Source organism: Canis aureus, chromosome 20, assembly GCF_053574225.1.
Source record: "Canis aureus isolate CA01 chromosome 20, VMU_Caureus_v.1.0, whole genome shotgun sequence".
Taxonomy (NCBI): Eukaryota; Metazoa; Chordata; class Mammalia; order Carnivora; family Canidae; genus Canis; species Canis aureus.
Genome location: NC_135630.1, coordinates 9046001 through 9065814, shown reverse-complemented (window position 1 = coordinate 9065814; position 19814 = coordinate 9046001). Strand labels below are relative to the sequence as shown.

The 19814-nt window shown below is 38.8% G+C and overlaps 1 protein-coding gene and 1 long non-coding RNA gene across 4 annotated transcripts in view; one reads left to right on the top strand and one right to left on the bottom strand.

Moving 5' to 3' along the window:
- The window catches only part of NAA15 (N-alpha-acetyltransferase 15, NatA auxiliary subunit), an 83928-nt gene extending 76932 nt beyond the window's left edge, over positions 1 to 6996 (top strand). For 2 of the 3 annotated variants that reach the window (XM_077860985.1, XM_077860987.1), the window contains exons 18-20: positions 578 to 724; positions 2034 to 2131; positions 4070 to 6996. In XM_077860985.1, coding sequence (XP_077717111.1) covers positions 578 to 724; positions 2034 to 2131; positions 4070 to 4270 — 446 coding nt within the window. In that variant the 3' untranslated portion in view covers positions 4271 to 6996. The remainder of the gene's footprint in view (positions 1 to 577; positions 725 to 2033; positions 2132 to 4069) is intronic. The other variant, XM_077860986.1, reaches the window with a different exon arrangement.
- Positions 6832 to 19814, bottom strand: part of LOC144291460 (uncharacterized) — a 33233-nt gene continuing 20250 nt past the window's right edge. The window contains exons 2-3 of the long non-coding RNA XR_013358726.1: positions 7356 to 7469; positions 6832 to 7233 (exon numbers count right to left, since the gene is read on the bottom strand). This is a non-coding gene — a long non-coding RNA (uncharacterized LOC144291460). The remainder of the gene's footprint in view (positions 7234 to 7355; positions 7470 to 19814) is intronic.

Below are 19814 nucleotides of genomic sequence, written 5' to 3'. Positions count from 1 at the left end.
AATACTACAGTGGTCCTTTGGAGTTTATTATATAGTGATAACTCAGTTTGCATAGCCCCTGCGAATATAGGTCAATGAAGTCAATATTGTTTTCTTTTAAAATTGATAAATTTTGTAATACCTTACTTGGGTACAGAAGCCAGAGAAGGTAAGGAAAATTCTTTTGTCTTCAGCACTGCATATGCTGTGACATTTTTTATCAGGTAGGTGTCATCTAAGCCCCTGTTTTACAGACTTGATTTAAAGTTGAAGGGGGCAGTTCCTAGGACCTTAGAAAGCTACAGAACTATATGTTTCATTATGTATCTTGCTTTCTGTTTTTTTTTTTTTTTTCTGGAAAGGAATCATTTATCAGTGAAATGCCTTTGAATGCCATTAGAAAATGATTATTCTGCTGACACACATTCTTTACCTTTATATACTAAGCTCTTTAAGTGTTGAATTATAAGTAGGTTCATCTAGTATTTACATATAATTGCTTTGTTTCACTGGACTCCTTAAGTAGATTATTTTTTAACTTCTGCAAACAATATCAGAGTATCTAACTGCTAATTAAGTTTCTTTTTAATTTGTTCAGCAGTGTGTGAAAGTAAAGATTTACCTGATACAGTTAGAACAGTATTAAAACAAGAAATGAATCGTCTTTTTGGAGCAACGAATCCAAAGAATTTTAATGAAACTTTTCTGAAAAGGAATTCTGATTCATTGCCACACAGATTATCAGGTAATCACTTTTTCTTTTTATCTTAGCCTTCTAAAACAATTTCAGTTTTTACCTTAATGGATCAGTGAGAGATTACACATTTTTCACATGGAAGAGGCATTGTGATTATCTCATGTTTTAGTCTTAGGAAAACAGGCAGCTTAAATATACTTCCTATAAATGTTTCAATTTTTTAGACAAAATTATTACTCAAAATTAAGGTCAGTAGTTTCTCCTGGTTCAGTACAGGCTTTACAACAAAGCAGGTATACTGCATTTAGCTATATAATGAAGGAGGGAGGAGGTTTCTTTTTTTTTTTTTTTCTTTATCCCTTCAACATGCTCTTAAAATTCACTTAGATATGACCATCATCTTCTATTTCTCATACTTACGTAAGATTTCTCATGCTTTGGACTATATAATGCAAAACACCTGAAACTGTTTCATAGGCAGGCATCTGTGGTAGCAGTCCAAAGTCAACTTGATGGGACCATTTGGGTAGTGTTTTTTTTTAGTAGGATGCTTTTAGAATACCTGGCTAAGAAGCCCAGCAGCTTTTGTATGCCTTGGTAGAATTCTGATTTCAGCTTTTTGGTCATACCACCAGGGTTCGGTATCTACAACCATACCCCCCCCATCCCTACACATAGCCCCAAATTATGTTCATTTTATTTCAGAGATTTTATTTATTTATTCATGAGAGACACAAAGAGAGAGGCAGAGACATAGGCAGAGGGAGAAGCATGTGGGACTTGATCGTACCCTGAGCTAAATGCAGACAATTGCTCAACCACTGAGCCACCCAGGTGTACCGCTATGGTTAACTTTAGAAAGAAGACAACTATCCAAGGTCCCAGAACACAAAGACAACTATTACTAGAATATTTGTATTTCTTCATAGTTTTTTTTTTTTTTTTTTTACCTTAATTCTAGTTAGGCTATTTTTGGTCTGTCATCTCAGGATTTTCTTTTTTTTAAGATTTTATTTATTTGAGAGAGAGAGAGAGAGAGAGGGCACAAGCAGGGGGAACAACAGAAGAAGAGGAAGAAGCAGGCTCCCTACTGAGCAAGAAGCCCAACATGGAGGGCTCAATCCAGGACCCCAGGATCATGACCTGGGTCGAAGACAGACACTTAACCAACTGAGCCACCCAGACACACCAAGGATTTTTTTTTTTTTTTAAACAATGCTTCAAATGGCTATTCCCATTTTTCTAATTAAGTACCACACTCTATGTGCACATGTATGTTCCATCTTATGTTTGAATGGATAGAAGAACAGATGCTGGTTTTACTTTGAAATAAATTGTCTTTTTTATTTTCATTTAGCTGCCAAAATGGTATATTATTTAGATCCTTCTAGTCAGAAGCGAGCTATAGAGTTGGCAACAACACTTGATGAATCCCTCACTAACAGAAACCTCCAGGTAAAGAGTTTTTGATAATCACCCTCTTTTTTTTTTTTTTTCATAATCTCTATTAAGGAGTACCTGACTACTTTGTTTCTCTTCACAAAGAGAATAATTTTCACTAAATAATTGTTTTTTTGTTATTTATGCATACTATTTCCAAACTGTTATGAGTCCACATCAGAACCTAACCTTACCTTACCTTAAGTTTATTTAGGACTGTGTGTACACACACATACATAGCAGGCTATTTGCCATTCAAGAACTAGTTCCACATCTGTTACTTAAAATATTTTTTTTCTAGAAATATATTTTAGTAAAATAATATATATATTCCATAGTTAATTTTAAATTTCACTTCATTCATATCTGTGCATTTTTAAAAGATAATTATTTTAGCGAGAGTGAGAGGGCATGTGTGCGTGCATGCACAAGTGGCAGAGGGAGAGTCCCAAGCAGACTCCTCACGGCTTGCTGCTCCATCTCACCACCCTGAGATCGTGAACAGAGCTGAAATCAGGACTGAGCCACCAAGGTGCCCCCATATCAGTGCATTTCTGAGCAAGCAGTGGTTTCAGTGAGGAATTTTTTTTTTTTTTGAGGATTTATTTATGTACTGTGAGTGTGTGCATGTGCATATGCAGGATGGGTGGAGAGGGGCAGAGGGAGAAGAGAATCTTAAGCAGACTTGTGCTGAGTTGCTCATAGAGCATTTTATCACCACTCTGAGATCACTTCCTCAGCTGAAACCAGGAGTTAATTGCTTAACTATGTACCACCCAGGTTCCCCCTCTGAAGATTCTGACATATTGAACATGTATGTACCAGGAATCAAATTAGAGCACTCATTTTGTAACTTGTAACATGAGATTAAATAGAGTAAAAGAAAAATAGGTGTGTTGCAATATAGGTATTCTAGTTTAGACTAAAAACAAAGGGCATAGCGCTATTTCCTGTAATAATTGGCCATATAAAAAAAGCATCTGATATATTCCTTTAGTAGCAAATGAAGGAAATATCTTCAAGAAACATTGGACTTGTTGATTGTCAATTAATACATCATTTAGATTAAAACATTTCTAGACTGGCAAAATTTGTTGAGTACTATATACTGCAACTGTATAATATTTTCCAAGTGAGAAGATGAAGGAAGAAAACATGAGAAATGCAAGTCAAAATGAATCACTGTAAAATACAAAAAGATCCACAAAGGGGTTTGGTTGAAACAGTTAATCAATTTGCACTAACAGATTTTTTTCTTGCATATAAGGAGACCTCCTTTTCCACTTAGTAGACAAAAACCTTCAATTTGAATACAAGGATGAAAAGCAATGTTTGATATTGCCAACTGTCTCTAAGCTCTAAAAAAGAAAACTATAAAAGATTTAAGTAACTGACACTACCTTGGAGATTTTGACATTTATACCCAGGGCCAGCCTGGGCTGAGGCAGGGTTGCTGCCTGGGGTCAAGCACTTGCTGAGAGTGAATGTGTCTTTACTTTTTTTTAAGATTTTATTTATTTATTCATGAGAGACACACAGAGAGAGAGGCAGAGACCCAGGCAGAGGGAGAAACAGGCTCCATGCAGGGAGCCCGACATGGGACTCAATCCCGGGTCTCCAGGATCACACCCTGGGCTGCAGGCGGCACTAAACCGCTGCGCCACCAGGGCTGCCCTGAATGTGTCTTTAAATGTAGCACCCTACACACCTTGTTTGCCCAACATTTGTCCTGGCCCTGTTTATATTATAACTCATCCTTTTGTATTAACCCTGCAAATCCGAAGAAAGTAATTCTTGTGGAATGTATATGTGGAAGTAAAATGCTTTTGTGTATCTTAGATAGGTACCTATGCCTTTTGTTTAGAAAATCTGTGGATAATGAAATGTCTAATGAATTCATAGTAAAAACTTCTTTTTGGACAAGTTATAACATGACCTTTTCTCTTTCTTTAGACATGTATGGAGGTATTAGAAGCCTTGTGTGATGGTAGCCTAGGAGACTGTAAAGAAGCTGCTGAAGTTTATAGAGCAAATTGTCATAAGCTTTTCCCTTATGCTTTGGCTTTCATGCCTCCTGGATATGAAGAGGATATGAAGATCACAGTTAATGGAGATAGTTCTGCAGAAACTGAAGAACTGGCCAATGAAATTTGAACATCATTAAACAAGCAAATGGAATGACTTTGGACCATATCTAGTGTATAATATTTTTGTCACGCACCTGCTGCATTGCTCTAACTTACACAGAATGAGAAGAGTAAATGTTCTTGCCTTCAAATAGTGTTTTACGTTTTTTATCCTGCTGAAAAAGTATATATAAAATATCTAACATATTACAGGATATAGGTTCAGTTTCTTAAAAAATTAAAAGCTGCTAAAATTGAGGGATTAAAAAAAGATACCTTATTCTATTCCTACCTACCCACCCATGTTTTTTAACTAATTTATATAAAATCTGGAGGCTGTTACAGCTAACGAAGCAGGTGTGTGGCAGAAATATTACTTTAAAATTTGTCTTGTGAGATTTTACTATATCTCAGACAGCATAAACGCTGTTTTAGCACTGGATTCTTTCACTGAGCACAAAGAGTTGTTGGGGCTTTAGCATCTGACTGATTTTGTTACGGGGTTGATTCTGACCATAGGAAGTATGCAATGTGAATCACTATTTACAGAGAAACCTACAACAGATGCTTGATGTTGTAGAGCTGGGACATATAGATACCAAGCAGAATTATAAGAAACCTAGAGGGTGTTCAATACGCTTGTTGTGTTTCCAAAATTCACTGTACATGATCAGTTTGGTGTTCTTGTACCACAGTTTTTAACTGAAGGAACCAGTTGGAACAATCTCAATTTTAACTAAAACTTGAAGAACTAAAATAGCAATGCAAACCTTTCAGCATTGTTTTGGCCAAACTTGTTAAAACTGTAATGCAAGAACCAAATGCACTGTGATGTGGCACCAACTAATTAGCACGCATGAATTTTTTCACCCAAGAGTGAAAAAAAGAAAATCTACCATGGCTTGAAGTTAAAGAGCAGAACTCCTGACTACCATTCTATGACTGATCAAGAGACTAATAGTTAAAAACCTCAGCAGGCCTTGTTCACGTTATGCAGAAAAAAAAGTGCTGCAGTTTAGATACCTCTGGAATTTTTCCACAGTGTCACAGGTTTGTAATACTTGAAGCCCTACATTTCTAAGAATATATTTCTTGCTCAGTTGTTTCAGGCAAGCCCAAGACTTTGTAATTTTTAAAGGGCCCAAGATTTTTTTTTCAATAACAGACCAGCTTCTTTTTCCTGCAGTTACAGATGTAATTTCCTTTTTGTTGTCAAACATAAGGTACCAAATATGATGCAATAAATTGTTTTGAAAAACAGTTGTGTGAATATTTCAACTAATCTGTGTTGGGCTTCTGTGAAAATACACAGGTGGAAACAGAGGTGCAAGCCAGAGGCAATGTAATGTGCTATAAACTAGTTCAGATGGGAGCATTGAGAATGGGCTGAGTGCCGATGTCAGGGGAACTCCATAATGCAGGTGTAGGTGTCCTGCTCCTCCTGCATTAAGATTTCATTGAGGGCTAGGATGGTGGCAGGTACTATGAATGTAGTTCCTAACTCATAATTTTTAAGGAAAACTGAAAACTGCAATTTTGATGGAGATAATATGAGCCTTAAAATGTTAAACCTAGCTACTGAGAACTGGCCTCATGCTCAGTATTCTCATTGCATTTGCAAGATCTGAGTAAATTAAGTAAATTAGTCAATTGTATATATAATTGACCTTTTGTGGTACTTTTAGTTTATAGGAAATACATTCTAAAGGGAATTTTCAGGAGACCTTATCCTTCTACTGATTGATCAGTTGTGCTAAACTCAACTTTTCATAGTACGTGACCTGCATTCTGCGTCCCAGTCCAACGATTTAGTGATGTAAAGAGAAGTACAAACTGAACTCCAGTGCTTTGTCATGTTTTCTTAACTGGCCCTGTCTCAGGAACATCTTAACAGATGGCAAAAAAAAAACAAACAAACAAAAAAACTTTTTCAACTTCTCCTATGAGTGGCAACTGAAGTTCTCATTGTTGGGAAAGAACACTAGTGCTACCTCTGCCACTGCTGAGGTGTTGGGAGGAGGCACCAGCCATATAATAGGGGGAGTGTGTGTGAATTATGTTCAAACTCTACTGTATATTGAAATGAAATTCATATATTTGTCTTGATGTTCAAATGATGTAGATTGTCTTAGAATGAAAATTCATAAATATTCAGAACTCTTGATGCGGATGCCACCCGTGAGGAGATAAATTCCTAACGTGTATATTGTACTCTGACCCAATTTTACTGGAACTATTGAATAAATATTTTATTTTCTTTCAGGTTTACTTGATAGTGGATACATTGTCTGGTGTCAGAGGACCTTGAATGGGTTCATTTTATGTCCAGACAGCACCCCTAAAACATTGTACTGTACTGTCTTGCTCTGAGTAGTATCAACTGGATCATCTCACATTTGCCTCATTCACTCTTTTAATTCCAAATGATACTGTGGGGGAAAACAGGGTTAGAAAAACAAGTGGGGGGGGGGGGAATGCAGTGATGTTGTATTCTAAACAAGTGCCTTATGTTTATTGCTGAGAACTGGTGTTATCAACCCTTTTCAGAAGAAAGGGTCCCTTGACCTGTATTAACATAGGAAAGTAAAGTTATTTTTGTTTTTCTTTATATTTACTACTCTTGTCATTTCTCATTTAAAAATTAAAATCTGACTAGGTTAGTTTACTCAGCTTTAATTAGATAGTTGAGTCATGCATTTTCAACATTTTTCTGTATTTATTATGCACAAAAATAAAGCGTGATCTATAATAGCATGGCTAAAAGTAGTCCCAATATTAGTGAACAGCTTTTCTGTGGGTTTTATCAGGACCTTGTTTTCCAGTGATGTTTGTACCCCATGGTGTGTTGCTGTTAGAGCTACGAAATGAAAGCTGTGATTGTAAGAAGAGGCCAGAAGAGTGTGGTTTAGTTTCAGGTAGGTGGTGATAAATTCAGGGAAGTCTCTCTCCTGCACAATTTTTTAGGAATATTCCAGTTGCCATGTGTAGCATCTGTTTGGGAAAAGGTAAAAAGTGAAGTATTAAATTTTCTTATAAGATACCTGTATACTTGTCTGAGTAATTACTAGCCTTAAATTTTTAAATAATTCTTGAGAGTTCAAAGAAAGACTGACCTGTCAGATGGTAGGCAGTCTCCTGTTCTAGCTCCTGCTCCACTTTAAGTTACAGGCAAGGTTTCTTGATTCCATTCAGCTACTATCTAAACTTTGTTGAATCCACTGCCAAACCTAAATTAAAACAAAGTCACATGAAATGGCTGTATTGCCCCATAGGGAGCCGAAATCTTAAGTTGTGTTCCGATTTTGATGACTAGAAATATCACTACTTGTAGCAATAAAACATTTTTGGAAAAGATCATTGTTCTTTATTGAATTGCACTTTCACCTTTTAGTATGCAATCTACAGGGTGGATATTAAGTTTTGATAGTATGCAGGAGGTTTTGGAGAAAATGCTCATTTCAGTGAAGCAGAAGAGTATCGGTTACATACTGTATGTTGTACAGCTTAATTAACACTGCTACCTCCATCAAGACCTACTCTTTAAAAAAAAAAAAAAAGACCTACCCCTTTTACAATACAAAGATGGGCAGGATAGGGAGCAGTGTGTGGTAGAAAGTGGGTCTTCAGGGTTTCCAGCCTCAGTTAATCCAGTTGCCTTTGAACTTTTTTTTTTTTTTTTAATTTATGATAGTCACACACAGAGAGAGGCAGAGGGAGAAGCAGGCTCCATGCACCGGGAACCCGACGTGGGATTCGATCCCAGGTCTCCAGGATCGCACCCTGGGCCAAAGGCAGGCGCCAAACCGCTGCGCCACCCAGGGGTCCCTCCAGTTGCCTTTGAAATGACACCATCTTCTGATAGTAACCAGAAGAAAAAAATGGTACTGTTTAAGTTAGAACTTTTATAAATTGCCAATGGTACACAAGCTTGCAATCTTAATGTTTGACTGCTTTCTATTGAGTTCTAGGTGCCAAAAACAATATAGACTTTATTTCAAGGTGGCTTGTAGCAAAAGTAGATACATGGCAATCTAAGGAAGACTGTAATGGAGTTCTTAACCTTTTTTTATATTAGGCCTTGTGCCTATTTTAACCTCTGTATTCACACAAGTGGTACAATTTTTAATTGAAAAAGTGATCTTGAATGTGATGAAAATTTTCTGGTGATACATAAAGATTCTGGTGTTGCTAAATCAACTTGGTCTCAATAAGTACAAAGTATCTCATTTAGAAACAGAAGAGCAAAGAGATTTGGGGAATAGGATTTGGGCCCCATGGCTTGCTTTCAGCTGATAATTACATTTGCTTTCTATATCTAGTTACTTGTGCATTGTCTTAACAAGAAGCCTTTATCCACACCTTTCTGTTATCTTTCTAGTCTACTGTAGTTTCGTAACGAGCTCTTATGAATCTGCCACTCGTTTACTTTTATCTGCAAGTGTATCAGGTCCATTGCCTAGTGCTTGATGTTTCATCACAGTTGAGATAGGTGCTGGGTTTTCTAAAGTGTTGTTCCAAAACACTGGTGTTTCTTCATTACTTATGAATACTTAAATTAGCTCCACTTTTCTTTTTTTTTTTTTTTTTAACATTTTATTTATTCATAGAGATGCAGGGAGAGAAAGAGAGGCAGAGACACAGGCAGAGGGAGAAGCAGTCTCCACGCAGAGAGCCTGACGTGGGACTCGATTCTGGGTCTCCAGGATCACACCCTGGGCTGCAGGCGGCACTAAACCGCTGCGCCACCGGGGCTGCCCTAGCTCCACTTTTCATCTTTCAAACTATTTTCAAGTAGTTAGACTGCTGATTGATATCTTTAAAAATGAAAAAGGAACCATTTAAAGAAGTAAATAACATCTCCCAAATGCTTAAGTTTGAACTATGGAATACAAAATACTAATTCTTCCCTTCATTAACTTAATAAAAAATTATGCATTAATAACAGTAATAGAAGTATTGAGAACATGTACTCAGCATTGTTTACTGTTAGCATAGTTTGCTTAGATCTGATTTAGAGTATTATTGTTCATCTTTTGACTCTTTGTTGGTCTTGAAGAATTTCCTCAAAGTACCACAGGTCCATTATATTTTACTTATGTTGAATACATTTCTCACATCTAATTTTTGTTTTTTCCCTATAGTTTGTCAATGGAATGATTGTGACTGGCGTTGTAGGAAGCAGATGACTGGAGGACCATCCTCTAACTTTTTCAGTTTCCTGTTCATTGTCGCATAAGTTGGCAGTGAATCTACTCATCCTTCATGTCTTTAGCAACCAGCCACCCAGGTAACATCACATCTAGTGGAATACCACAGAGACTGTCATTCTCTGTCATTCATTAGTTGCTTTTCATCTTTCAGTTTGAGGGGATGGGTAGCACACACACCAACCACCTCCCTAGAAAGCTCTGTTGTTTCTAGCCTATTATCTCTACTTTAAGTGATTACAAGCAAGGAGACACCAGGGTAGAGTCTGCAGTGGTTATTTCTAGACACATGACCTACAGCTAGTGTTCATCACAACCAGCAGCTGTGGTCCACAGTTGGTCTTTGCTTAGGATAGGCAACTGAATCCTTTCAAGTCATAAACTTAACACTGTTTGTTTATTAGAATTCCAGGGGACCTGTTTAAGAAACAAAAAACCCTCAATGCCTGGGCCTACCTACTGAGAGAATGATTTGGAGTCAGGCCTGGGCATGGGTCATTATCTCCGCTCCCCTCAATCCCCAGTGATTTTAAGGTGCATCCAAAGTTGAGGCCCACTGTCCTTGATGAATTTTAAAAATGCTTTATAGTATTGAGTTTTTTCCTTAGATTAAAAGAAGCAGGTAACTGTAAGTACAAAAAGATTAACTTTCCCCTATCTTACATTAAGGGGAAGAACTTATGTTTGAACTTTGAAAGTCCATGCCTTTCTCTACGTAAGTCCTGCTGCTACTATACTACATGAGATGCTGGTATTCAAAGGGTAAAAAAAAAATCACTTCATAGTTTTGTTGGATGTCATAGTAACTTGTCTCCATTAAAGCAACTTTTAAAATAAAATTGCCATGGATATGGGCAGCCCGGGTGGCTCAGTGATTTAGTGCTGCCTTCAGCCCGGGGTGTGATCCTGGGTCCTGGGATCGAGTCCCATGTTGGGCTCCCTGCATGGAGCCTGCTTCTCCCTCTGCCTGTGTCTCTGCCCCTCTCTGTGTGTGTGTCTGAACAAATAAATGAATAAATAAAATCTTTTTTAAAAATTGCCATGGATAGATAGATGCTTGAGTTTTTGAGTGGATGAGTACCAAAGCAAAGCATGGAGTCCGACTTTTAAAAGAATGAGTGCTGGAAATCCATACATACCTAACCCTCAATCAAATACATGTTTTTTCTCCCTAAAGGACTACATTTTACATAAATGGATTATTGTTACAAATCTCAGATGTGAAAGGAGCCATGATTCTTGGACAGACAGCATTCAAAGCTAAATGTTGGCCTCTTCATGTATAACCTGGAAAGGAGATTTACATAATACACAATCTTATATCAAACTAAAACCTGCGTTGTGAGATCTGTTGAAATAACATTCTGGGTTGGTATCCCAAATCTATCCAATCTAGTGTTTTTCTTTAATAGGAATTGTTTTATAGACAATCCTCAATTCTGTCTAGCTTGTTCTTGGCTGGTTGAAGGATTTAATAAATGAGTCTGGTTTTGATACTGCTCTTTGCCATTTTTGAGTTCATAGAGTTGGATGATCATCCCTCACTTTTGCAAACTTGGAAAGTCTAAATTGCCTTATCTCTTCACATAGAAGTCTATCTAGCCTTATATGTTAGTTACTTTTATCTGAACCTTGTGATTAAATGCCAACTTTGTGGCTTGGTACAATAGTGTGATGTACTTGATGCATAAGCTTTTAGATCAGATAGAATTAGGTTTAACGCCTGGCTCAGGTGCCTTAGGCAAGATAATTTCTAGTTCATAGTTGTTGGAAGGATTAAGTAATGTATATACTGTATAGAAAGTGATTACCACAAGGCCCGGCACATAGTAAGCATTCATTATAAATACAAATATTTGCAAAAAAGATTTTCTTTTTTGTTTTGGTTTTTAAGGATTTTTATTTATTTATTTGAGAGAGAAGACGAGGTTGCTGGGTGGGTGGGTGCGAAGAGCAGAGGGAGAGGCAGACTCTTCGCCGAGCAGGGAGCCCGCCATGGGACTCTATCCCAGGACTCCAGGATCTTGACTTGAGCTGAATTCAGGTGAACCAACTGAGCCACCCAGGTACCCCTGTTCTTTCTATTTGTAAGTATTTGACTTGGTTATCCTTATTTGTTGACTGCGGTACATTGGGCCAGCATATTCAGGAATAGTTTATAATTTTCTAGATATTAATAGCTCAATTTTTAATTTTTTCCCTAGTATTTTACTTTACACTTGTGAGAACTTTACATTGTTTTGCTTTTTCTCACATCAGAGAAAACAACCTGTAATACCTCCATCCTCCATGATCATTTTGACATTCATGGAAACTTTACTCATGTTAGCAAACGACAGATTGCTTGATGCTACAGTTTAAAGTTACTTAGAAGATGTGGAATTAGGCCAGTCCTAATACCCTCCCTTTTATCCATCCAGTAATTAATGAGTACCTACTGCACCCCAGGGACTGTGTTTCATATTAGGAATAGATGACATAGTCCTTGCTTCCACATTTTTTACAGGCTAGTAAACGAGACAGACAAATCAAGAAATGAGTGCAGCAGTAATTTATAAATGCCTAGAGATGGTATTCATTTATTTTTGGATAAACTAGGAAATGCTAAACAGAATGTTCACTAGAGCTTGGAGAGATAAGAGACCAGTGTCCTAGACAGTATGTATGTAAAGGCACAGGTACATGAAATATGTATTCAGGGACTATGTAAAGTACTGAGAAGAGGATCTAGGAAATGAGGCTGGGGCTCAGATTAAAGTTGTTAGATGACTTACTAAGACTGGGTTTGGTTATGTGTAGACAGGATAGCTATGAAGAAGTAGAGAAAGGTGAGAGAATTTTGCTAGCAATGTGATTGTGAGGGTGGGGAGCAAGATTGGAGGCACTGAAACTAATCACAAGACTCAAGTTGAGCTAATGAAGAGCTACCACTGAGCTCTTCCTGTGTGCCAGGCAATGTAGTGAGCACTTTCCATTTGATAGTTTATTTAATCCTTGAAGAGTCCATACAACGTAGATATCGTTTCCATTTAACAGAAAACTTGAGGATCATAATTTGCTCATGGTGGCACAGTTTATAAGTGATAAAAATCTGCATTTAACCCCAGGTGGGTTTATCTCCAAAGTGCTTGCTTCTGATCGATATAACCTCTGGGAAAAAGTGGTGAGGACAAACACAGTAAGTATAGGGAGGAGAGCAAGATACTAGAGATGTTAAGAAGGTAGGACCTAGATTAGCTGACTTGTTGGAGGGGAGAGGATAGTGCATGGAGAAGTAAAAGTTAATGACATCCAGGTTTGGGCGTGAAATACTTTGTCTTTGACAGTATCATTAAACAGAGTTGGGAGAAGAAATTGGGAAAAGCAGAGTCTTTTCAGAATGAATTTTAGGTGTTTATAGGACATGTAAATCCCATAAGATTAGGCCACTGGGCATATGGGTCTGAAATTTAGGAGAGAGGTGACTTGTAGATTTTGAAGAATTAGTTGTGAGTAGTGTAGCCTGGATAAGACTGCTCAAAAGCAAATAAACAAAGATGACTTGCACTTGCCAAGGGAAGTGGCTAGGGGAAGAGAAGCTAGCAAAAGAGACCAAGAAATAATAGTTAAAAAGTTAGACAATTATAATGTTGGTGAGTCAGAAAGGTTTTTTTTTTTTTTTTTTTTTAAGTTTTTCAATGATTAGGAACAACAGGGTCAAAATCAAAGTATTATAATTCTTGTCAGTTGAGCTGGTAACATTTTAGAAGTCTGAATATCAAATATTGGCAAGGATGTTGAAAAACAACATAGGAACTCTCAGGTACCGTCTTTGGGAGTATTAATTGGTATGAGGGTAATTTGGCAATATTCATTTACTAAAATTAAACGTGCATACCCCTATGAACCAGCAATTCCACTAGGATACACACACACACACATATATATAAATACCCTGTAAACATCCTACCTATTTGCCAGAGGGACATGCAAGAATGTTCGTCACAGCATTGTTTATAATAATGAAATTTGGAAATAAAGTCTCTGTGACATAAGAATGGATAAGGTGTGCTATATTCATTTAATGGAATGCTGTACAATTAAAATGAATAAGCCAGCATTAAGTGGATCAAGAATTACTTTCCAAAACTGTGGTGATTAAAAAAAAAAACAAGTTAAATGACGTATTTCATGTATTAATGTAAATCCTGTGTGGTTTATGGATATATTCATTTAAAGTAAAGGTTTACAGGGGTGCCTGGCCAGCTCATTCAGTGGAGCATGCAACTCTTGATCTTGGGGCTGTGAGTTCGAGCCTCACATTGGGTGTAGGGATTCCTTAAAAATCTAAAAATGGCGTTTTTCTGATTTACCAAGAATGAAAAAATGAAGGGAAGATCACCAGGATATGTGACATAATTTTTCAGGTGGAAAAGTGGATCCAATAATATCTAAAATATTAATTACCCTTTGTGATTACTCCTATGTAGCTATTATCCCTTCTTTAGAGATGAAGATTCATGTCTCAGAGATGTTAAATGACATGCTAAAGGGCACCCAGCTAGTAGTAGTGCAAGTGCTGACTTAGGAGTTCAGGTTACAGACTTGTAGATGTTAGAGCAGGAACTTAAACCCAGTTTTTTTGTTTCAAGGCAAACTAGACTATGTATGGTGTGTTCCTGGATCCTACTGTTCTACCCAGAGAGCTATTAATGAAGTTAAAAGCCTTATGCTATTTAGAACTCCCTTAGAAGAAAGAATTGTTGGAATGAAATATGAGTATTTCTAAACTATGCAATTTATACAGTATTTGTTTATCCCTTTTGATATACATATGACATCATGCTGACAGTGCTTTATGTTTCAAACTTACTTTTTTTTTTTTTTTTTTCATAAGCCCCTGTTGTGCTGGCTTTTGGATTTCCTTTTGCAGTGAGGAAGTGTACCTTTAAGATGGTGAAGGTACATGTTTGAGATCATTTACCAATTCCAGGAATTAGAACTGCCATCCCTGTATCCCTCAAGTGAAATACAGTGTCCTGAAAAAGAAACCACTCCAGTGGATAAGATGCCATTAGTAAAGTGGCAAAAAGCTGTATGGTATAGATGGACTGATTATCAGAGATTGCGAGGCTTTCTTGTCTTTGTATCTGGATCATGTTAACCCTTCAAATCTCTGTTTTATCATTTTCTTTTTTTTTTTTAAGATTTTATTTTTTTAATTTTTATTTATTTATGATAGTCACACACACAGAGAGAGAGAGGCAGAGACACAGGCAGAGGGAGAAGCAGGCTCCATGCACCGGGAGCCCGACGTGGGATTCGATCCCGGGTCTCCAGGATCGCGCCCTGGGCCAAAGGCAGGCGCTAAACCGCTGCGCCACCCAGGGATCCCTCTGTTTTATCATTTTCTAGGAGATTTCAACATTCATGTGGATGCTCTGTCAAATACCTAAGTATCACAGTTCCAAGGCCATTTCAACTCATTCCCTTGACCATCTTCTCTACTTCGTTATACAGTCGTTCGGAGTGATTTCAATACCCTTCCTCTCCCATCCATATTACCCCCAATAATCCTGATCCAGAATCTCACCCCAGAGCTCTATTCCTATAATACTGCCTTTTCTTCCAGTTGATTCTTGACCCCACTTCCTTCCATATCTGGCCTTGATCTTTTAATTGGTTACATGACCCAATCTCTCACCAGTGCTTTCAGTACCGTGCCATATTTTCCTTTCCTGGTATCTCTCTGGTGTTTCTAGAACAGTGCTATATTCTGCGTGGCATCAATGACCTGCCATCAATTTCCTGCATCCTTGTCTTTCTCCTCTATCTGTCATCCGACTCACAATTCTGGATCAGTCTCATCATAGGCCTGGCCCTATAAGCCTTTCAGCTAAGATACTAGGAACAATCATAAAGCTATACTTTCATGATTTCCAAACTCAGTTTGGTAGTTAACACCACCATTGATAGATAGCTTTGTCTATAGTCAGTGGTATATTTCAAACTGTCTCCATTCTCTTTAAGCCCCCTTTTTAATTCCCTCCTACCTCACAAAATAATTGAGGCCATATAGCAAGAAGCCTCAACTTCAGAGCAATAAAGTTATTTATTTATTTTTATTTTTTTAATAAAGTTATTTATAACCATTCCCTTACTCCCTTAGTTTCTGAGAAACGATATTTTTTTCAAGGCCCACCTTTTCTGTCTCCTTTGGGCCCTGGTTTCATAAATTTTCCCTCTTTCTACAAGTTCCTTTTCATTCAAATTACAATCATGCTCAGATCTCTCAAATATCATGACCCCTCTTTTTACCCGTTCTTTCCATCTGGTTTCTGCCCTCCATCTCCTTTCCATCTTACCTCCAAAGAATTCTGGAAGAGTAACATTCTCTTGAAGTCTACGTCCTCAACTCCCATTTGTTCAGCTTGTTCCTTGGATCCAATTCCCACTACTCTGTGGAAACTAATTTTACTAAGGATGAAGGACTTCCTAATAGCAAAATCTAACATTAGAATTTGTGTTTATAATCGTTTCCAGTGATGGTAATGTTTTCCCTGATTTTACTCGAGGACTCGCTCTTTGACCTAACGTATAATATTATAGTGTGGGTGTAAGGTAAGTACAGATACACCCTATTTTATTGGTTTCTAATTATAATGCTTTAGCAAGAAAGCTTGGCAATTCCCATTCCTTTCCAAAGCCCAAAGTACTTTTCACGCTGTGAAGCATCCCTAGCCATTTTAAGCCACAGTGATGCTCCTTTCCTGGGAATTCAGCTATGGTCCTACAACTCACGTGGGAACATCTGATGTTTGTGACAGCTCAAATTTGTATTTTTTTTAATATTTATTTATTCATGACAGACAGAGAGGCAAAGACACAGACAGAGGGAGAAGCAGGCTCCATGCAGGGAGCCCGACGTGGGACTTAATCCCAGATCTTCAGGATCACGCCCCGGGCCCAAGGCGGTGCCAAACCGCTGGGCCACTGGGGCTGCTCTCAAATTTGTATTTCTTGACTTATGTGGCATTTTTATTTATAGAGATCTTTGCTACTTAACTGGGTTGACAACTGACACCATGTATTTTACCTTCTTATATCCTTTACTTCCCTGAACATAAAGCCTTCAAAGGAAATGCTCACTGAATGTTTATTAAATGAATGAGTTTTAGCTATCCTGGAAATGTATTATGTATTATTATCATATACGCCCTTAATTTGATTACACAGGGTGGAAAATCATCACAATCAGCCTATGAGTTACCAAAAAACTGTGTTTCCATATGACTTGACATTGTTATGATTTTTTATTTTATTTTATTTATTTATTCATGAGAGACACAGAGAGAGAGAGAGACGCAGAGACACAGGCAGAGAGAGAAGCAGGCTCCATGCAGGGAGCCTGATGCGGGACTCGATCCCCCGACTCCAGGATCACGCCCTGGGCCAAAAGCAGGCGCTAAACTGCTGAGCCACCCAGGAATCCCCTGTTATGATTTTTTAAATAGGATATTCCATTCTAACTCTATCCTAGCCCTAACCCTAACCAGAAAATAACTAGAGCACGAGAAATCCTGACACAAGCCCTGGTTCAGCGCCCCACTAAACACCAACCCTAAACTTGAGCCTCACTCTAACTTTAGCTCTCAACTCAGGGCTCCAGGCAAACCTCTTAACTGCTGGCAGATAGGACCTTCAGGGTTCTGGGCCCTAAACTTAACCCTAGGTTTGGTTCTGACCTGATCCAGCCCCCAAACCTGGCTCTAAATCCCAAAGGATATGGGACAGTGGAGGGACCCACGCTATTTGGAAGCCTCGCAGATAGCAGGAGCAGGAGAAATCCAAACAACCCCCTGAGCCAAGCAACATTCATCACCCTCCTGAACACCAATCCTAAACCTCATCCCAATGTGTGCTCTCAACTCCGCCCTCTGGGCAGGCCTCTACACTACCGGCAGCTAGGACCCTCCAAGCTCCTGGGCTCTCACCCTAACCTTAGGTTGGGTTCTGAACCCACCCAGCCACAGATCCTAACTCAGAATCCCAAAAGAGGGGATCCCTGGGTGGCGCAGCGGTTTGGCGCCTGCCTTTGGCTCAGGGCGCGATCCTGGAGACCTGGGATCGAATCCCACGTCGGGCTCCCGGTGCATGGAGCCTGCTTCTCCCTCTGCCTGTGTCTCTGCCTCTCTCTCTCTCTCACTGTGTGCCTATCACAAATAAATAAAAAAAATTTAAAAAATAAATAATATACACCCTTAAGCCCCTTCAAGTATATTGTGAAAATAAATGACTTAATTTAAAAAAAAAAAAAAAAGAATCCCAAAAGATACGGCACATCTGAGCAACACCTGAAGACAGCAGGCAAAAGAGGCAGAAATGGTGCCTTTTGGAGTACCTGAAAAGAGCTAGAACAGGAGATACCCAAAAGATATCCTGACACAGGGGATCCCTGGGTGGCTCAGCGGTTTGGCGCCTGCCTTTGGACGAGGGCGCAATCCTGGAGACCCGGGATCGAATCCCACATCGGGCTCCCGGTGCATGGAGCCTGCTTCTCCCTCTGCCTGTGTCTCTGCCTCTCTCTCTCTCTCTCTCTCTATCATAAATAAATAAATTAAAAAATTAAAAAATTAAAAAAAAACTTAAAAAAAAAAAAGATATCCTGACACAAGCCCACGGTTCAGACCCCCTCTGAACACCAACCCTAAGGTTGAGCCTCACCCTAAACTCTAGTCCTCAACTCAGGGCTCCAAGCAGGCCTCTTAACTGCCGGCAGATAGGACCTTCCAAGCTCCGTGGCCTTTCTAAACCTAACCCTAACCATAGGTTTGGTTCTTGCTAAGTCCAGTCCCCAAACCTAGTCCTGAATCCAGAAGGATGGAGGACAATGGGGTGACACCCGAAGACGGCTAAGAAAACAAGAAACCTGCCATTTGGAAGCATGGCAGACAGCCCCAGCCAGAGAAATCCAAACAAACCCTGGAGCCAAGCCCCACGTTCAGTGCTCCCCTGGATACCAACCCTAAGCTAGAGCCTCACCCCAATTTTAACCCTCAACTCAGGCCTCTGGGCAGGTCTCTACACCGCCAACAGGATATTCCAATCTTCTGAGCTCTACACCTAACCCTAGATTTGGTTCTGAACTACTCTGGCTCCACACCCCAGGTGATTTGGGACCTTTGAGGGCCAGCAGAAGAGTCAGCCAGCAAGACAGGAGGAAACAGGGCCATTTGAACTTTCTTTTTTTGCCATTTGGATTGCGTCAGGTAATACTATATTATCTTAGACAACAGAGTTGGGCCTGATATGCAGCTAAGTACAGGTTCAGGAAGTCTGTCTTAAAAGTTTATCTATGGGTACTAAAGCTTGGGGAAACTAGCTCACACAAACATCTTAATAAATTAGACTGCCAGCTTAAATGTATTAACTTAGCACATGAAAAGGTCATCATACAGGGTGACTAATCCAGTTTAAACAAGTCATAGGTCAGAAGATGGCTCAGTGAGCCAGAATGAGAGATCAGAAAGTGCTCGAAAAAGATCACCAGTCATTACAATTTGCATTTTGGACTATAGGAGCTTCTTGCTGGAACCTAACAGCCGTAAAGTCTTCATGTAACAGGTTAGAATTTAGATAAATTTATTATAAAAGAAAAATCTAGTGCTTTTTAGAATTTGCTACAAGGGTCAAGCATATCATGGACCATTAGAAATTAAATCAAGGGGATCCCTGGGTGGCTCCGTGGTTTAGCGCCTGCCTTTGGCCCAGGGCGCAATCCTGGAGTCCTGGGATTGAGTCCCCCATTGGGCTCCCGGCATGGAGCCTGCTTCTCCCACCTCCTGTGTCTCTGCCCCTGTCTCTCTCTCTCTCTCTCTCTCTCTCTCTCTCTCTCTATATATATATATATATATATATATATATATATATATATATATAATGAATAAAAAAATTTTAAAAATCTTAAAAAAAATTAAATCAATATGTAAGTACATCTCTAGGCCAGACACATAATTGATGAAGCCTCCATGCTTGCTTGTAGTAACTACATCATGGGCCATGGACCCTGCAGCCTAGAGGAAATAGGTTTGCTGAGGAGCAGTATCAGCAGCTTATATGGCGTTTCTGTAGTCTCCAAGCCATAGGCACCACTTGTTTTATTTTTCACTTTTAATTTGGTAGTTGTGAGAGAAACTCAGAGGTTATTGTTTAGGTTCAGTGAAATTTTTAGAACAGTTCATGGTTATAGGATCTTTCCAAAATAAACATCTTTACCGCTGTTTTCAAATCCTTATAGACAGCTCTTCATTCTTCTATTATGTAATAGCCAATACTTGGAAATGGTCAAAACTGAATTCCAACCTCATGGACCAGATGAGTTACATA